Source organism: Sorex fumeus, unplaced genomic scaffold, assembly GCF_029834395.1.
Source record: "Sorex fumeus unplaced genomic scaffold, SorFum_2.1 ptg000054l, whole genome shotgun sequence".
In the NCBI taxonomy this organism is placed as follows: Eukaryota; Metazoa; Chordata; class Mammalia; order Eulipotyphla; family Soricidae; genus Sorex; species Sorex fumeus.
Window position 1 is genome coordinate 24,388,376 of NW_026606111.1, and position 19,938 is coordinate 24,408,313.

General features: G+C 38.9%; 1 protein-coding gene across 2 annotated transcripts in view; it reads right to left on the minus strand.

Moving 5' to 3' along the window:
- The window catches only part of ATG5 (autophagy related 5), a 120,255-nt gene that overhangs the window by 43,353 nt on the left and 56,964 nt on the right, over positions 1–19,938 (minus strand). Inside the window, exon 6 of one of the 2 annotated variants that reach the window (XM_056125235.1) lies at positions 5,702–5,796. In XM_056125235.1, the coding sequence (XP_055981210.1) occupies positions 5,702–5,796 (95 nt within the window). The remainder of the gene's footprint in view (positions 1–5,701; positions 5,797–19,938) is intronic. The other variant, XM_056125236.1, reaches the window with a different exon arrangement.

The following is a 19,938-nucleotide window of genomic DNA, read 5'->3' on the forward strand; positions in this document are numbered from 1 at the left end:
TCCTGGTACTTATCTCAGCTATTCTTGGGTATTAGTCTCCTATTTTGTTACTTTATGTTCCCCAGATGAATGCAATCTTTCTGTGTCTGTCCCTCTCTTTCTGACTCATTTCACTTAGCATGATACATTCCATGTAGTACCATTTGTATGTAAATTTCATGACTTCATCTTTTCTAACAGCTACATAGTACTCCATTGTGTAGATGTACCAAAGTTTCTTTAACCAGTCATCTGTTCTAGGGCACTCAGGTTTTTTCCAGATTCTGGCTATTGTAAAGAGTGCTGCAATGAACAAACAAGTGCAGATGTCACTTCGACTATACTTTTTTGCCTCTCTGGGATATATTCCCAGGAGTGGTATTGCTGGGTCAAATGGGAGCTCAATTTCTAATTTTTGGAGAATCGTTCATACTGTTTTCCAAAAGGGCTGAACCAGTCAGTATTCCCACCAGCGGTGAAGGAGGGTCCCTTTCTCACCACATCAGCGCCAACACCTGTTGCTTTTGTTCTTTTGGATGTGGGCCAGTCTCTGGTGTGAAATGATATCTCATTGTTGTTTTGATCTGCATCTCCCTGATGATTAATGATGTAGAGCATTTTCTCATGTGCCTTTTAGAAAAGTCAGTTCTTTAAAGAATAATGTCATCATTAGTACAGGTTTCCTAAGTTTCTATCTGTTTATTGGTCAGGTAAGCTTCAACTTTATGATATAACTTGATATTCTACAAATTAATTTTTGTAAGCCAAATCATACTTTGTAAGTCTTATCTATTAAGTCTTATCTTTGTAAGTATTATAAGAAGGTTCCACTTCTTATAATTTTGTATTTGTTTCTAGGCAGTAACTTAAAATCCCTTAGCTTCAGTGTCTCCCATAAAAACCAGAAAATGATTCCGACACTATTAAGATCATTTTAATACCACAAAGGATAAAATAGGGGGCCAGGGGAGATGATGATACAAATAGTTAGAATGTGTGCTTTGCATGTAGGAGGTCTTGGTTCAATCCTTGGCACCACACAGTCCCTTGAGCATTCATAGTCAGGTATGGCCAAAAGTTTTTTTTTTAAAAAAAGAAGAGCCTCCCTCAGTTTAAAGAATTGTATTAGGTTGGGCTGGAGCGATAGTACAGCGGGTAGGGTGTTTGCCTTGCACACAGGCAACCTGGGTTCGAGTCCCAGTATCCCATGTGGTCCCCTGAGCACTGCCAGGAGTAATTACTGAGTACATGGGCCAGGAGTAATTCCTGTGCACTGCCGGGTGTGACCCAAAAAGAAAAAAAAAAATACAGTTCAAAAAAAACAAAACAAAATGTGTTAGGAGTCTGCAAAGTTAAAGAACTTTTTATTTTTCGTTTTTGGGTCACACCCGGCGATACACAGGGGTTAACTCCTCGCTCTGCACTCAGGAATTACTCCTGGCAGTGCTCAGGGGGCCGTATGGGATGCTGGGACTTGATCTTGGGTTGGCCGCATGCAAGGCAAACACTTTACCCGCTGTGCTATCGCTCCAGCCCCTAAAGAATGTTTTAATGAAAATTATATCCTTCACTATCATATTAACAATCCTAGTAATTTAAAGTTTTATTTAAATTTACATACTAATTTAATATCTCAAATAGTATATTTATCTTTTCTAGCTTATTAAAATAATGATTAGTCAAAATGCTACATTTAGGTTACATTTAAAATTTTAAAGTATTTTACTACATTTTAAAATATAGTAAAAACTATGTTTTACCAATGGAATATCGCAATCATACAAACTATTCAGTTACAATGGAGTCATCAACGGGAATCTGGTTTTACTGTTGGATTTAATAATTAGGGAAAAGGAAAACAGAACCTATCTGGCTTTGGTCAAGGTTACAAAAATGCAAAAATACAAGATAGAGAAATGGGTGAGGTCAGGAAATGACCAACTGACAAAAACTAGTACTCCTCTAAATTTTTGGTATTCACTTACATTAATCAATAATAAAAATTCAATCAAGTCAAGTAACAGCCAAGCTGGAAAGAAATACCACCAACAGGAAATGAAAATTTGTTCAGGCTCTGTTCCTCTTGCCTGATGAAAACTGACAACTGCTTGACACAGAAAAGATCAGAGAGTGATCCTAACAGAGACCCCACCTGGCAAGTAGGTTCTGTCAAGCAAATTTTGAGAATTCTCTATCTTCCCACTTTCTAATTATAGAACTTTATATACTCTCCACCCCCACCTCACTCACACACACTGACTTTCATGTTCTCTCTACCGACTTTCATGTTCTCTCTCCCTTAACCTAAGTTATGATGCTGCAGTAAGAGGTCTGGATGCATCTGACATTTCCCCTAGAAAAGAATAAAGAACACAACAGCTCTCTCCTATGTATATTATCTTGATAATAATCTTTAATTAAAGTAATAATAGTAATACTAAAAGTATTATAATACATCTGTAATACAGAAGGTACAGCATAGTTAAAAGTATACATGCCACAATCTCAGCATTCAAATTAAATACTTGAGAGTATAGATTGAGAATTATATCTCTCTCATGAAACTCCTCTTTTAGGAGTAAAATTTTATTTAACTAATTTTCAAAAATCAGATACTTGCTGGGCTCTGGAGATATATTACATGATATGTTGCTATTATGGAGCTCATGGTACAAAAGAATAGTTCTAAATCAACTATTAATAGTGAATAATTTAATAAACAAAACATATTACAAGCTAGGACCCTGGACAAAGTGCAATAACAAAATAACATCAAAATAACATTCTTCATGTAAAAGACAAACAACTAAAAAAAGTACTATTTTCACTCTTAGAAATGATTAAAAGTCATACAGCACCATAAAGAAAAGGACTATACTTGTTTTTTGTTTTTTTGCTTTTTGGGTCACACTGGCGATGCACAGGGGTTACTCCAGGATCATGCACTCAGGAATTACTCCTGGCAGTGCTCAGGGGACCAATGGGATGCTGGGAATCGAACCCGGGTGGGCCGCTGAACGAAGCAAATGCCCTACCCGCTGTGCTATTACTCCAGCCCTAAGGACTATACTTGTTATAAAAACATCTGACAAGCGCTCTAAAGTCAAGCGTTTAGTGTATTAACAAACAAGTCACAGATATAATGAAAGAAATGTTTAATAGGGCTTTCTTAAAGATCAGCATCTGCAGCAGGTCTGAATACATCTATCACTTTGACCCCTTCCTTATTCTGGACAGGAAGGCCTCCTGGCAGGGCTGCTATGTCCACCTTTTGGACACAGAGGAGTCAGGGTCACCCTCTCACAGGGCCAGAGGAACTCCCTTCCACTTACAAGCTCTTTTAGGAAAACACAACTCCTTTATAAAGCCAAATGCTTCAACCTTCAAAGCTCAAGTATTTTAAAGGTCTGAGCTCAGCAGGATGTAACACAAACTGATAAAAAAAAAAGTCAAAACCACTTTTTTACAAGTGAATGAGGCAAAGCTGTGGTCTTAATTTACTGTACACTGTCCCTGCATGTCACCCTTCTAGTAGTTTTCACTTGATCCTACTCTTCTCTCAACATTGCTTACTTCACAAAATGCTTTGCATTTTTTAGCTACTATGAAAACATTCTCCAAAATCTAAAATAAAGGAAATGGGGTGGGGGGTGATGGTATATATGGGGCAGAGGGTGGAAATCAGAGATCTGGAGCACACACTCCACCTGAGGAAGGTCTGTGTTGGATTCCCCTAAGCACCATGCCAGGTATGGTCCCCAAATTTAATTTAATTAGATAATTAAATCTAATATGAAATAATGAAAATAGCTAGCTTCTTCAGTTCGGTGTTATTTGAATTACAAAGTATTTCTTTTATTAGCTTTGCAATAGTTACTGGTGCTGTTTTGGTGCTAAAGAAACAGTTACAGTTAAGAAATAATGTGCTAAACCCTGCTGCATACATATTTCAAAAAACCTAACATTGACAGATAGTACAGAAGGTAAGGTGCTAGCTCTGCACACGGCTGACAGGATTCAAACCCCAGCATCCTTTATGGTCCCCTGAGCACCACCAGGGACATCACCAGGTGGGGCCCCAAAACAAAAACAAACAAAACCCTAACCTTTAAGATCTCAATAGCCAGTTGAGGGTATTATTGTATTCAAAGTGCTAGAGGGAGCAAGAGGTGGCTTTAAACTTAAATGTCACTACTTATACAAATACTTGATGCTACAACATTGATCCCAGGAAAGAGTCAGGCAGGTAGAATCAGTACCATTCAGTTACTCATCTTCCCCTTCCCAGCCCCGGAGTGGGCTACTACTTAAAACTACTTAAAACTGGAAATACATTCAGAAAAAAATGCTATTACATTTGATCCATATGTTCAGGGTCTTATTTGACTTTCCTTTGTGGATTAAAGCATATCACTACTAAATCTAGCAAGCAAATCACTCCCCAAACTTCTTTTAGAAAAGACCTGGGTGGCCAGTACATATTCATTTTATGTGAGATATTTCTTCTCTCAGTTAAGACAACTAACTTCCGGTCACTTTTCCTATAATGTTCTATACAAAATAGGAACTTTTGTTTTTGCCCACTATCAAATAGAATCAGCTGCCAAAACTAATAAACTCCTGTTCTTAGCAGATGGCTTTATACCTCAGTATCAAAAAAAAAGGCTTTCCCATAAGACTCACATCTCTGCCCTTCTTTTCCTTAATATTTCTCTGCAGACTTTTCCTCTCTTAACCTTCCCCCCGCCCAGTGCCAGGGAGCAAACCCTGGTGTCATACATTTATTCAAGGCAAGTGTTTGACTGCTGAGCTATATCCCCAGTTCTCTTGAGTTAACCTCTATATTTATTTGAATTTCCAACTGCTTTGCTCCATAATTTTTATATGATAAACATTCTTTCATAAAATAACAAAAATATTTACAGTGTTAGCACTATGATTACTTCATTTAATTAACTATGATGATCAATGACATAGCTATACACTGCCTTTGGCTATCATTGTCAATGTAAAAAACAGCTAAGTGGCCATTATTAGTATAACTTTACTTAGAAAAATTATATAGAATATTGCCCCATTCTCTCTAAATGAAGTCATATGAAAAATTTCTTTCCTATGCAATGCCCCATAAAATTTAGCTTTTTCTGAAGTCCTAATAAATTTTTATTTTAAATATAATGAGAAAAACTTGTATCTCCATCACACTTCCTCCCATGCTTTAACTTTTTAGGTCCATTTCAGTAAATCTGAACCTCACTCATTTACAGCTTATGTGAATTATCTGAATTTCCATTTTGTATTTTCAGTGGGTTTGATTTTAGTCTTTTCTAACTTATGATTATATATTCCTATACATCACCTCAGGTTCTTTAGAAAATAGAAAATATAAACAATGGTGATTTGAAACTCACTGTATTAATATTTATGTTGAAAATTTCTTGTGGAATTAACTTTATTTTCCTATTTAAAAAATAAAAGAGCTAAAGAGATAGTACAGTGGGCAGGATGCTTGCCTTGCGGGCAGTTAACCCAAGTTTGATCTCCGGCACATCACCACATACAGTCCCACTGAGCCCCATATGGCTTCCCCTCACCACTAGCTATAGTTCCTGAGCGCAGAGCACATTTAAAACTTTGGGGCTAAGTGTTTCAAGAAGCCTGCACAAGTGACAATGTACTTCCACTAATAAAAATTAAAAATTTAAAAAATATTACTTCCTACCTGATATATTCTAAAAGGGATATATCGAAATCCATTTTCTTCTGCAGGATATTCCATGAGTTTCCGATTGATGGCCCAGAACTGGTCAAATCTGTCTGTAATGATAAATTTACTTGTTATTTAAAATGAACATTACAATATCCTATGAAGAGACGATAATTCAAGTATTTTTCTGCATTACTTTTCACCCTTCTGGGTTAACCATATTGATGCTTTTTTGAGAAACCCTAAACAGATTGTGACAACTTGTGTTAGGCAAAAAAAATTACACCAATAAGGAATATTCATTGGTTATTGAATGAATAACATTACTGATATAATTAATGAATCAAGAAATGAATGTCTTGATTCTTTTGGTCCTATTTCTACTACAGATGTGCAACTCTGAGAAAATTAAATTTTGCCCAGAACGATTTAAATGAAGGAGGCCAGGACATATATGTCAGTGGTTTAGAGCACCTGTCATGCATATATATGGCCACAACTCTGATCCCCACAGTTGCCACACGCACCGAGTGCAATCTTGTCAGCTTTACTGTCTGCGATCCCTGCAGCACAGCCTGCACGTGCAAGCACTGCAGTTGAAGGATGCCACCCCCAGCAAACAGAGTGACTAAAACGTGTGCAAGCATCATGGACAGGAGTATGACTTCCAGCAAGTACACATGTGAGGATCACTGTGAATCCCAGGAAATGCTACAGAGTCTGCACAAGCACCAGAATTAAACAAGTGTGGACCCTGGCAGAGCATCCACAACCTGATGTCCAACCCTGGCAAGCACCACAATCAAATGTGTGTGCAACCCCTGGTCATTAGCAACACATCGGGAGAGGGAAGGGAAAGGGAGGTGGTGGAAAACAGCCAAAATATCAAAGACAGAAAACACTAAAACAGCAGGATTAAAATTATAGGAAATACTATGAAAAAAATGTGGAACTGACAAGAAGCAGCTGTCAAGCACAGCTTAATCTCACGCTAACAAAAAAAATTCTCAGGTTCAGAGAGACAGTACAGCAGGTAGAGCACTTGCTTTGTATGTAGCTGACCTGTGTTCCATCCCAGGTACCACATATGGTTTCCCGAGACCTGCCAGGAATGATCCCTTGAGCCTAGAGCCAGAACTGCTGGTTGTGGCCCGAATACAAACAACAAACAACACACACACACACACACACACACACACACACACACACACTACTTCTCAGGTACAATCGAAAGAAAACATTAGCTCCACCATCCTAGGTGAGGCTTGCCTTGGCTGATAGCACTACTGGGAATGGAAGTAGAGCCCCTCCCTACTGGGTGGGTCCCAGCAGCCTCTATACCCATCTGACCATATGAAAGGCCCACATCACAGCTTCTGAAACAGTGGCTGTAGAAGAGGTCGCACAACAGATCACTCAGCAAATTATTGATGTTCCCAGTTATTCTTCCTGCCATTCTGTGAGGATGGGCAGAGAACACAGAGCAACCTCCAGTTTAATCCCTCAGCATCTTCCGGGGTGTGCAAAACAAAGACTAACCCCCAGCACAGCAGGAACACTGGAAAAACCAATGAGCAAAACATGTAGAAACCCACCAAGTTCAGTGAGCGAAAATACTACCAGTAAATCCTCCGTGTCTGCCGTGGTACTATGATGAGGATGTTCAATAAGATTTTTTTTTTTTCATCATCACCAGACAAACCATTAACCGCGTCCCCTTTAGTTCCTGGAAATCACTACTCTACTTTCTCTATCTAGTCTATTTTAGAACTTTTATATACTGAAAGTCTATTCGAGAACTTTTATATACTGAAGTAATCCAATGTGAAACCTTTGGCATTGCTTTTTTTTGTTTTTCTTCCTGAGCATGTTTTCAAGGTTCACTAGTACTGTAGTATACTTCATTTGCTTTTATGCCCATGTAATATTTCACTGCATGGAGATACTGTGTTTATCTATTCATCAGTTTGTGAACATTTGGTTTTGGCTATTACGGTATGCTACTATGATCATTCACTTTAAGTTTTTGTATGGACACCTTTTTAAATTTTCTTCAGTATGTAAGTAATAGTGGAACTGCTGCATTATTTATTTTATGCTACATAACTATATCCAGGAACTGCTACAATGCTTTCCAAAAAAGCTGCATTTTTCATTCCCACCAATATAGCATTACAATTCTAATTTTTCCACATCCTTGCCAACACTTGTTATTGTTCATCTTTTAAATATCATTTTGGTGAGTGTATCTCCTTGGTGAACTGGCATCATGTGGTTTTGACACGCACTTCCTTCATAACGAACTATAAAGAATGTCTTTCCATTTGTTTAGCAACCATCTTTATATGGCTACTATAGTCTTTGGAGAAATGTCTACTAAGTCCTTTGAACTACTTTTTAATTAGGTTTTCTGTCTTTTTAACTACTGAATTGTAAGAGTTCTTTATATATTCTGGATACAAGCACCTTTACTGATGAATGATATACAAGTATTTCCCACTTTTGTACATTGTATTTTTAAAACCTAAATGATAGGTTTAAACTTTTAAAATCTACTTAGAATTCCACCTTGAAAAATTTTACTCAAACTTATATCAAAAAGTTTGTTTCTTCTTATACCTCTGTCGTAGAAAACTGAGACGCTAGTCTTCTCCTATCTTCAACTCTAATCTGGAGAAAGACTAATAGTGTATTAGAATTGGTTATACAGGGAATTTAAATCCAAGTTTATATCACTACAGCTCAGACTGTTATAAATTTAATAGTCTTAGACTTCTGATTTAAAGTCCATAATCGTTTCAATAGTTGTAAGCACAAAAGTGCACCTTACCGCTAAGAGTAGCTTCTTCAACCACAGTTCTTTCATGTACAAATCAACTTGTTTTCAATGTATTAAAAAATAACATTAGTAAGCATAAAACAAGAATGCTATTGCTAAATAAAATGATTCTTCATGCACACTTGAAATTTCACTTTCTTCATAAACCTTTAGTAAACAACAGTGAACAAATGGTTATGCTCCTAAGTAAATAAGGAATAATGCAATATTATGTACCTAATTTTCAATTTAAAGAATCTGGAATTCAATTCCAAAATCTGCAACTAAACACATAGATGACAAATAAATGGAAAATTCTATCCTCATTTACACAGAGATGAAACAAACATATTAAAATACCTCCTAATACCTTTCCTTAAAAAGTTTTCTTAGTTACGACACCCTCTTTTGTTAAAACAGAACTTGAAAACTATACACAAGGCTCTGTTTAATATACTGTTTCTGGAGCCATGTGATAATACAGCAGGAAGAGCACTTGCCTTACACATGGCTGACCCAGGTTCAATCCCCAGAGACTACCAGGAATGATTTATGAATGCAAAGCTAGGAGTAAACCCTGAGCACAGCCAGCTGTGGCCCCCAACAAAATTTATACTATTTCTAACAGAGAAGAAGACATGGCCTATAGTAGTAGTTCTTAACCAGGAAAGGGTTTGTTGTTTGGATGATCTGAAGACATGTTTTGGTTCTAACTTTATTTGTAAACTATAGGGTACACCTAAATGCACTACAATGCACAATGCACAAGAATTATCTGACTTCCCAAAATGTCAACAGGACTAAAGGAAGGAAAATAAATAATGAAAAGTAAAGAAAGGCAATTAGTGAAATGTTAGAGACCTATTTGAAAAAGTAAACTGGAACCACAAGCGTACTGTGCACACTGCTAACCCCATTACTCTTTGTTCCAAATTCCCCTGTCAATATGTGTACTGCTGCTCTGACTACCACTCTGAGCTTTCTCAGGGGAGAGTGCCAAAACAACACTTCCAGAGAGGGGGGTTCCTGCCTGCCCCGGCACACTGAAGGCCCCTTGCCCTCATCAGAATCCTGAGTTCTTCCCAACTCCCATCTAGGTGGGCTCACTAGAGCTGACCACAGAGCAGCCACTCCCTCTGCACACACAAGCCGTTGTCCAGACTACCCTGAATCCTAGGGCTGTAGACTGATTCCATTCTGGAAGATACAGTGAACTTCTCCATTTCTATACTGCTGGAGAGGCAGTATAGAGATTATGGTGTTTGCCTTATATGCAGCCAAACTCTTGATTTGTTCTTGTCATTGCATACAGTTCCCCGCGTCCCACAGGCGTGATTCCTGAGCACAACCAGGTATGGCCCCCACTTCACTCCCACTCTACCCCAGCCCCATTAACAAAAAAAGAGAATAAAACAAACAAACAAACAAACAAAAAACCTACTAATCTACTAGGCTGAAAGATGTCAACTCCAGCAAGTTCTAAAACCACTCTTGGAAAGGATGCCTCAATATTCATTACATGTATGTTTCTTCCATCCTAGGAGTACTATATGGCTTTATTACAGCTGTCATTCTTTATTAAGTGTTTAATAATTTTTTTACATAAAACTTACCCTATGTCACCTTCAGTGATTTCAATCTCCTATGCAGAGTCAGAATAATACAATTATATCAAAAGAACAGACATAATAAAACATCTGTATTCATAAATATTAAACCTTCTATAAATAGTTTATGTTCTTAGCTAAAATAGACATTTCTCAATAATACAAAAAAAAAAAATTCCAAGAGTAAGCTATCACTTGCAAGTCAAAGTTAATCCCAACAAGGAAAACTGAGAATAAAAGTGCGGAGACTACATATATAATCAAATGTATTTTACTGTATTCTGTATTCTAATCAGCAATTTTTTTAAAACCTGGAAGGATACATTGATAATTTCCTCCATAATAATATATCAAGAAACACTGACCTGTTTCCAGGTAATACTTTAAGTACTGGGAAGGAAGGAAGGAAGGAAGGAAGGAAGGAAGGAAGTTAGTTCTCAAAACTCTGGTGATCACTGATTGTTTTTCACATTCTCTGTTGCTGCTACTACTGGTTCTGGAAATTTAAAATAACATCTGGCGGATGGGAGAGATAGTATATTAGGTAAGTCACTTGCCTTGTACCCAGCTGACCCGAGTTCAACCTCCACATCTCATATGGCCCCCCAAGCCTGTTAGAAATGATTCCTGTGCAGAGCCAGAAGTAATTCCCTGAGCATCACCAGGTATGGCCCCAAACCAAATAAAATAAACAAACATCTGGGAGGAAAAACTTATTATTTTAAATTTCAAAGACCCCAGACTGACACAACTAAGAAATGTTCTAAGCTACAGTCAATGACATTTCTATTTTTTGTTGTTGTTGTTCCTCATAAGGGAAAAACTTTAGGAAAAGTGTGGTGACTTATCTGGGCTGGGGGTGATTAGGGTCATATCTGGTGAGGTTCACGGCTTATTCCTAACTCTTTGCTCAGAGATCACCCTCTTTGGGGCTCGGGGGTACCACATGGTACTGGGGATTGAATTTGGTTCTGCTACACACAAGGTAAGAGATTCTATCACTCCAGTCCCACGCATAGCAATTTCAAAAGTCTCTATCTTCCATTCAAGATTTATGAATTAAGCATTTAAGACAAAGTAATTTTTAGCATGCTGGTACCATAAATTCTGTGTGCTCTAAAAAATGCCCCCAGGAGACACAGAGGGCACCTAAGAGCTGCAGGGGGGTGACATCGAGTCTGTTCTACCAGGAAGTACTGTTGGCAGGGACCCTCACTCCCCTCTCCACAAGGAAGAATGGCCTGCACTCACACACATTCCCCACATGTATTTTCTCCAATGTCTGTGATGTCAAAAAGAACATATCCTCCCAATTAGGTGTCAGGGCAGGTGTTTTAGGACAAAGGGATGAATATCTTCTTTCTGTTTATCTGAGATAGTGAGTAAACACAATGCAAGCTTTTCTTTCAAGAGAAAAGCAAGTGGCTGAAAATCACCTTTTAGGCTACTCAACGCCTCACAATTACTCAAGTCAGTACTACAAATGGCCATAAACTACCTGAATCACTTTAACTAGAGGCTTTCAAAATGCACAACAGAAAAGCACATCCACACACAGGTCTATTCGAATTCAGTTCTTCATATGTAATGTGCTATAAAGCAAAATAGGAGGAAAAAAGGAAACAGAAATTACTGAGTGCCAAATGCAGGTGTGCAAAGTAAATGATCTATCTTCAAACTCACTTGTCTTCTGAGTTGAGTCAAATTAAAAGACTCACATGTTCAACATGGCTGTTAGGCTGCGCTAGGTCAGGAAGCGTCTGCTCTGTGGTATCAAGTGGGGCTTGGTGCTGCTCAACAGAACTGCACCCACATGTTTCTATGACTCTAACTGTTTGAGGTTTTAGAGTTACTGAGATGTGTCTGGCAAGAAGGCCCTAACCAAAGCAAAGCAGTCTTGAAAAAACATCAAGGTCTCTGAAAAATTCATCATAAAGAGAGAAGGGAGGCAGGATCAGAGGGCTGGCTTCTGCACTTAAGCTAAGAAGAGTGCCAATCCTGGAGAAGCTTAATCCTTAATCCTGCACATAAACACTCATTTTGGCAGCAGGCCGGTACCCTGGGGAGTCTGTTGTTTGAGTGAATCAGAGGAACAATAAAACCTAGATCCAAGGACAATTTTACCAAGACTATGGCTATCTCAGAATAAAGAGAAAGAAGACATTCATTCCTTTGTCCTTTAAAAAAAAAAAGTGCTACAGTTTAGAAAATTGGCATCAAAGGGCAATAATCAAAATTACGTTGTAGTGGCCGCCTAGTCTGTCCCCAAATTAGTATCCCTTCTACATATCCAGAATGCTCTTTTTTGAACATGAATCAAATTATATAATTAATAAATAAATTTCCTAATATTTTTCTTTGTTTTGATGCCCGACGGAGCTGGCGATTATTCCTGGGTGTGTGGCCAGGAGTTGTGACCAGCAGTGCTCAGGGGACTAGGCAGAGCCAGGGGTGGAATCTAGGCCTCCCACACACTAAGAATGTGCTCCAGCCGGCTGAGGTCTCTCTCCAGTCTATTTTTCTAATGGACTATAAGGAATAATGATTCGTAAAGCACGGTAACAGTATGGCTTATTTTGAAATTAGATACTAAACTCATTAGGGAGTGTGTGTGTGTGTATGGGGGGGGGCTGCACCTCCTTCTAGCCTGTGAGTGGGGCATGCTAGCAGGGCTGCACACAAGCCACCCCGATGTAATAAAATACCCTTCCTGGAAGGCACCTCCTTTCAGTCCCCTCACCCAGCACCTCCTTTCATCCCTCTTGGAATGCAGCAGCTCCTGCATTCTTCTGAGATCTCACTGCCTACCAATGTGCTTACGGAAGTCCAAACCATGCCGTTTTTCTTTTCCCTCTCAGAAAACACTAGGTTGATCCCCACATCATCTTAGAAGAGTGGAATCCCCACTTTTCTGATCTTCTCATTAGTTACTTGTCTCACACCACTCAAGCCTCAACACAAGTGTCACTTAACTCCTCCTGGAGAGTTTGCTCATAATTCCTGGTAAGCAATCATCTCCTCATTTGCACTCCCCGCCCCGCCCCCCCCCCCCAACACCTATCCTTATTTGAAATTACAAGAGGTTTTGAAAAAGATGCCATTTCATTTGAAACACTTTGAAATTGCCGCCTGGCCACTGCTAGGGGCCATCTTCAGTGTGGGATTCAGGTCGCTAGAATTCCTCCCTCCCACACCCTAATGTGGGAAGAACTGTCCCAGTCTGAGGCAAGTGTGAATTCACCCTTCAACTTGAAAGGCTGAATGTCTGTGACCAGTTCCTGTCATACACCCTGAGCTGCTTGCTGGGAGAGCTTCCGGTCACCTGTGATTCTCAACTGTCACAGTTGAAAGTTCGATGAGTGAATGAATGAATACAAGTAATTGTTGAACAGAAGTATTGTGGGTCACTGTTTAGAGCTTTGGTGGCTTTTCTGTCATCAGAAATAAAGGTAAAAGGTAAAGGTAAAGGCCCTCCCGTTGATCGTCGATTTGCTCGAGCGGGCCCAGTAACGTCTCCATTGGAGACTTTGTTGTTACTGTGTCTGGCATATCGAATACTCTCGGTAGCTTGCCGGGCTCTCCGAGAGGGGCGGAGGAATCGAACGCGGGTTGGCCATGTTGGCCGCGTGTAAGGCGAACGCCCTACCGCTGTGCTATCGCTCCAGCGGGGTCATCAGAAATGGGCAGAGGAAATTAAGTAACTCCTGTTCATATCAGCCTATGGTATAATTGGCTTTTCAATCTACCATTTCTCCTAAAGTGGCTTCCATGAACCTATGTAATGAAGAACTTACTGTAATACACTTAACCTGCTTGCTTAATTACATATCTCCTCTCCCAACTAAAATATAAGCTCCATGAAAGCAAGGCCTTTGTCTTCAGTCCTAAAACGGTCCTGGCAACAAATACATGTTTAGTGATGTTAAGGAAACGACTGAGAAACTAAATGAATGACAAATTTAAGCAAATGTGGAACAGAAACAAAGGAAGTGATCCTAAACGTGGCACACAGCTTAGTGGGAAAATTGGACACTCTAAAGTCTTAATTGCCTGGGTTTGCTTCCTAGTTTTGCCAGTTAAAGGCTGGGTGAATTTCAGCTGGAAATTTTGTATTCTGATTTTCCTCATCTGTGAAATGAAGTTGTGAATTTATACATTCATAGCTACTGAAAGGATTTATGAACTATTAGCTGCAAAATGTAACAATATCTAGCGCAAACATTAGCACTGGTCTCTTAGGTCCCAGGTTACTGCAGGTTCAGTTAACACCTTGCTTCAGCTATCAGGTAAGCCAAGTGTCAAAACCAGTATGGGAGCAGTTCTGCCAAACCCCACCATCAGGAGATGGCTAAAGCATTCAGTGTGGCCCTGCATCATTCAAGTCAAATTCTGAGGGAATGCTGCCCTCTGGAGCTGTGCAAATGAATGAGAAGTCCTGGTTGAGGTAAGACATAATGCAGTTCAGCAGCAATTCTTTACAACACCAATTTCTCTACATATACCCTTCCTCAGTCCTTCCAACTACCATCCAAGGCCTTATCAGCTCACACCCAGGGGAACAATTTAGTGGCCCTTTATCTCCCAATTTCAACAGTATTACTTTCCATTTCCTTATCTTGAAATAGTAGTAGGATAGGAATGGTGGTCCAAGAACATCTAGGTCAATTTCTGAGAAGCCCTCCAGTCTTGACAGGTTAGTCTGAATTCTTCTTCTAATACCTTTAAAATCAAGTAACAATTCCTTCCCACTCTCCTGTCCCTTCCTCCAACATATCTTAAAATATTAAGGGAGAGGGGACAAGCACGGTGCATACAATCTATACACAGAGCCAGTGATAACAGGAACTATATAGTAATTAAAAAGCAATTGTAGTTTACAAATGGTTAAAAAATATTGTTGAAAACTTAAAAACTAATTTTATTGAGATCGAAAGAAACAGGCTACAAATTTCAATTTCAACATCACAAACCAATAAACCATAATTGCAAGTTACAACATCTTTAATGTATTCCAAGAGCCAATCCCAGTAATTGGGTTTATTTTTAAGTAGAGAGAATTTAATTATTGTATTCCAAACAATTAAGAAAAGTTCATTTCAAATTTTATTTTGAAATGGGTCCAGTAATAACTTAAAAGGGATTCAAAATCCAATAATTTCACAATGTAAAAAAACCAATTTATTCTATGTATGTGCTCATGTTAAAAGTAAAAAAAGAGAAAATGATTTCAATTACATCTAAGTCTTCACTTAATCTAAGACAATCTTTAAAGCAGTTTCTTTGCCAAAAATATATTTGCAAAGTGGCACAAAGACTAAATATATTCCTCTGTAAATCACCTAGAGCCTAATAATCAGTAATCCAACTTATTACCTTTCAAAACTACTGTAAATTGGAATTTTTTTCTTTCAAGCTAAGTTATACTTTACCACTTTTCTAAATTCAGAGGGTCAAAACACAAATTTAATTTACTAACAAGTTCACTTAAATTCCAGGATACTCCAAAATTGTAAGGCAAAAAATAAAAAAAAAACCCTTAATTTTTGATTACAAAGATACTCCATTATAGACACTGTGTGTTTGCAATATTTATCAGGCATAAGGATATCCTATATTTAATATAAATTCCTTATGCTTCTGCTGACAACATAAAAATAAAAGAAAAAAAAAACCTCAATGACAAATAACAAAAAGTTGAAAGGGTGGAGATGCACTAAGGGTCATCCAAGAGACTGAATACACAGCACCATTCCAAGCTTGAGTTGCTTACTTGGGTCATTTAAAACAACAAACAAAATTTTAAAATCTCTTAAAACAAAAAAAGAGGAATTAAATATTAATAACAATGCCAGAGATCTACTCCAGACCAAATATTTTAGATTCACTGCCACAGTCCACTTTGGAAGCTCCAGATGATTCTAATATGTAGCACTGTCCTCCCGGTTTTCATCGGTTTGCTAGAGTGGGCCCAGTAACGTCTCCATTGTGAGACTTGTTTGTTACTGTATGTGAGACTTGTTTGTTACTGTATTTTGGCATATCAAATACGTCACGGGCAGCTTGCCAGGATTTGCCGTGAGGGTGAGATACTCTTGGTAGCTAGCCAGGCTCTCCAAGAGGGGTGGAGGAATCGAACTCAGCCAGGAGTCAGCCAGGTTGGCTGCATGCAAGGCAAACGCCCTCCCCACTGTGCTATTGAGTAAACCACCTCCAGATGTAATGAAAAGTAAGTTCATTTAAAAAGCACTCAGACAATGCATATAAAGGTATTCAGGTCTGGTCATAACAATAATTTAGTAAAAGTAACATAGTTCCAGATGAATTCTGTTTTAATGCAAATCTAACTAACCTGTGGCTGGTCAGTTACATGAAAAATAATCCTTTATAAAAAAGTTCTCGGGGCTGGCAGTAAAGGCTTTAAGGCACTTGCTTCGCATCCGCCTGACCCTGAATTGATCTCCAGCAAAGCATACGGTCCCCTATACACTGCCAGGAGTGATCCCTACGCAGAGCCAGGAGAAAGCGCTGGGCATTGCCCAGTGTGGCTCCCAAACAATAAACCAAATAACATGAAAGAAGTTCCCAATTTTCAAATGGTCCATTAAGAATTTTTAGATTAAGTCTAGGAACAGAATGAGAAGCATGCTCAAGCAAGCAAGTTTTTATTTTGGAGATCCCAATGTATGTACTTACCTATCTAGCTAAGTATTAGGCACAACTGAAAACTGAAAAGCAAGAAAAACTAAACGATTATACAACCAGTTCTTTCATCATTTAGTATGTAGTTGAGGAAGCCAAACTAATATGAACAAAATCATCACACTTTCTAATAGTTTTGTCTAACTGGTCATGTACTAATACTGCTGATGATTCAAGTCTCCCTGAACCCAGGCCCCTCTCCTCATAGAGCAAATTCAAATCACATTCAAGCATGAGCCACCAGCATCAATGTTAAGCATCAATGTTAAAAAGCACGTTAGAGGTTGTATGGTAAAGTAGTATTAAACACTATTAAAGTGATGCTACAGGGAAAAACTTGGCTGATAGAGAAGAATCATTTTTATCAGTAACGTTGCCTTCACAGAATTCAGCCTTCCCAAACCCCATACAGGAAGCCTTGTGGATTGTTCCATGACCACTGCTGCCCACACTGCCAGCATGAGACAAAGAGTTTAATTTTCAATACCATCCACAGGAGCCAAGTGCAGTCCTGGTGGCTAGACAGGAACTCCTGGTGCCACAACTGAGTACACGATTTCTAGTGTACAGAACCCGGGCATGGTGCTTATTCACAGTGCTCATGGGGGTTGCACACTTTAGTTATAGAACTTGCACACATGGCCCTTGGTGAGTTCAACAACCAGAGTATATGTGAGCACAGGAACTAAATTTAGAAATTTTAGCGATAGCACAGCGGGTAGGGCGTTCGCCTTACAAGCGGCCAACATGGCCGACCCGAGTTCGATTCCTCCGCCCCTCTCGGAGAGCCCGGCAAGCTACCGAGAGTATTCGATATGCCAGACACAGTAACAACAAAGTCTCCAATGGAGACATTACTGGGCCCGCTCGAGCAAATCGACGATCAACGGGAGGGCCTTTACCTTTACCTTAGTACACAATAATCACCCAGAGGTCTTGTTGAGCCACAGATTGCTGGGCCTAACCCCCAAGTTTCTGATTCAGTTGGTCTAAGGTGCATTTCTTTTTTTTTTTTTAATTAATTTATTTATTTATTGAATCGCTGTGGGAAAATTTACAAAGCTTTCAGGTTTAGGTCTTGGTCATGCAAATATCAATCACATTTCCCTTTACCAATACTTATTTTTCACCACGAAGAACCCCAATAAACCCCCACTCCCCAACCCCTCCCCCAATGTCTGTGGGGTAGATGAATTCTAGTTAACACTCTGTCTACTTTGACTAGCTTCATTGTTTTGATAAAAGTTCCACCATTATTATTATTTAGACTTTACCACCCCCCCGCCCCAATCAGCCATGCTGAAAAAGCATTGTGAAATGATTTGCTTTCTACAGCTGGGTTCAAGAATTAAATGATGTTGCGTAGCGGCCGCGCGGTTTTGGATTTCTGCTATTTTATTTATTAACCCTGGAACTACTTCTACTGAGAGTCAGATAATTAAGAGATTGGTCTCTGTGCTTCTGGGGCCGTGGCCGTGCCGGAGAGCCGCTCGTGGGGGGCAACTGGTGACCTCGGTAGGGCGTGAAGGACGGGCCGGAACACCCCCCCGTCCCATGAGGTATCCATCGCACCCCCACCCCCAGCTCAGACCTGCTCTCCACAAGGCTTAAGGTGCATTTCTAATCAGTCCCTAGGTAATGCTGATGCTTCTCATCCACTGTCCACACTTTGAGAAAATATTGCTCTAGGGAAAATAGATGAGCTAATGGACTAAATAAAATATTAGGAAAGTAAATTTAGGGATTTTTCTAATCTCTTAAAACTCACAAAATACTTCTGTTTCATTTTTAAAAAATAGGTTAATCTATATATGCAAATAGTATGCATGTATGACATATTTTTAAAGAAGAAAGGGGGAATCACAAGATAAACTCAAATAGTAACGATAGGTCATGATTCTAAGAGTGAATATTATTTATCAAAAAATGTGTATAAGTGTCAACATCATTCACAAGGAAAAGGTTCCTGAACCTTCTTAAACTTATAAAAACAAAAACAACATACTATACTAGAAGGTATAAATTTTGGGGTTGAAGAGATAGTACAGCAGGTTGGGTGCTTGCATGTGGCTGACCCAGGTTCAATTCCCAGCACTCTATACGGTCCCTCAAGTCCCACAAAGAGTAATCTCTGAGCATAGAGCCAGAAGTGAGTCCTAAGTATCACCAGATATGTCCCAAGGCAAAAAAAAAAAAGATATAAAAATTTTAAATGTTTTATAATGAACATAAAACTTGTATTTTAAAAGATACTACTATCAATAAACTTTGCGATATATGACCATTCACTGTTAATGGAAACATTCAAATAAACGTGTTAATATAATTTGTAGTATGTTATGAAATAACTGTCTAAATGTTTTTGCCAAGTTTTAATCATGGTGTTTGCTGCCAAATCTACCCAAAGTACTGTAAGAAGTTGTAATCCAAATTGCTAGCAAATTTACTTTGAATTTATCTATTGTACTGCAGGCAAAACAGTCCTGGAAATGACTAATTCAGCTGTGTGCAGCAAGAATATACAATAGTGGTTATAAAGAATTAACAAATATCAAGGGTCAGAGTGATAGTATTGTGGGTAAAGGACCAACTTGCCTACGCACAGTCAACCTGAGCTCAATCCTGCATCCCATATGGTCCCCCACTCACTGCCAGGAGAATTCCTGAATACAGAGCCAGAGTAATCCCTGAGCATCACCAGGTGTGCCCTCCACCTCCCAAAATTAATGAACATGAAGATTACATAGGATGGTTACATTAGTTCACTGTCATCTATCATTTGTGAACTTTAACTACTGTGTCTTTAAAGACAATATAATAAGGATGGCACTTATTGTGAAAGAAAATGAGCATGAAATTAGAACCTATCTCATTCAATTCAAATCTCTAAGTCTACTTTTTGTTTTGATACGTCCTCACAATATTTAACTATCAACAATGAACTCATTGCATCTCCACATGACTGCCTGAGAGACAGTATCAAACTTCTGGCCTCAAAGCTCCCCTCAATTTGACTTTTGTTTCCCATCCCAAACCTACCTCTATCTAGTTATTTTATATCTCAAAATAAAACACCTCTACCATCTGGCTGCCCACATCAGAACCCAGGAACAATTTTGAGCTTCCCT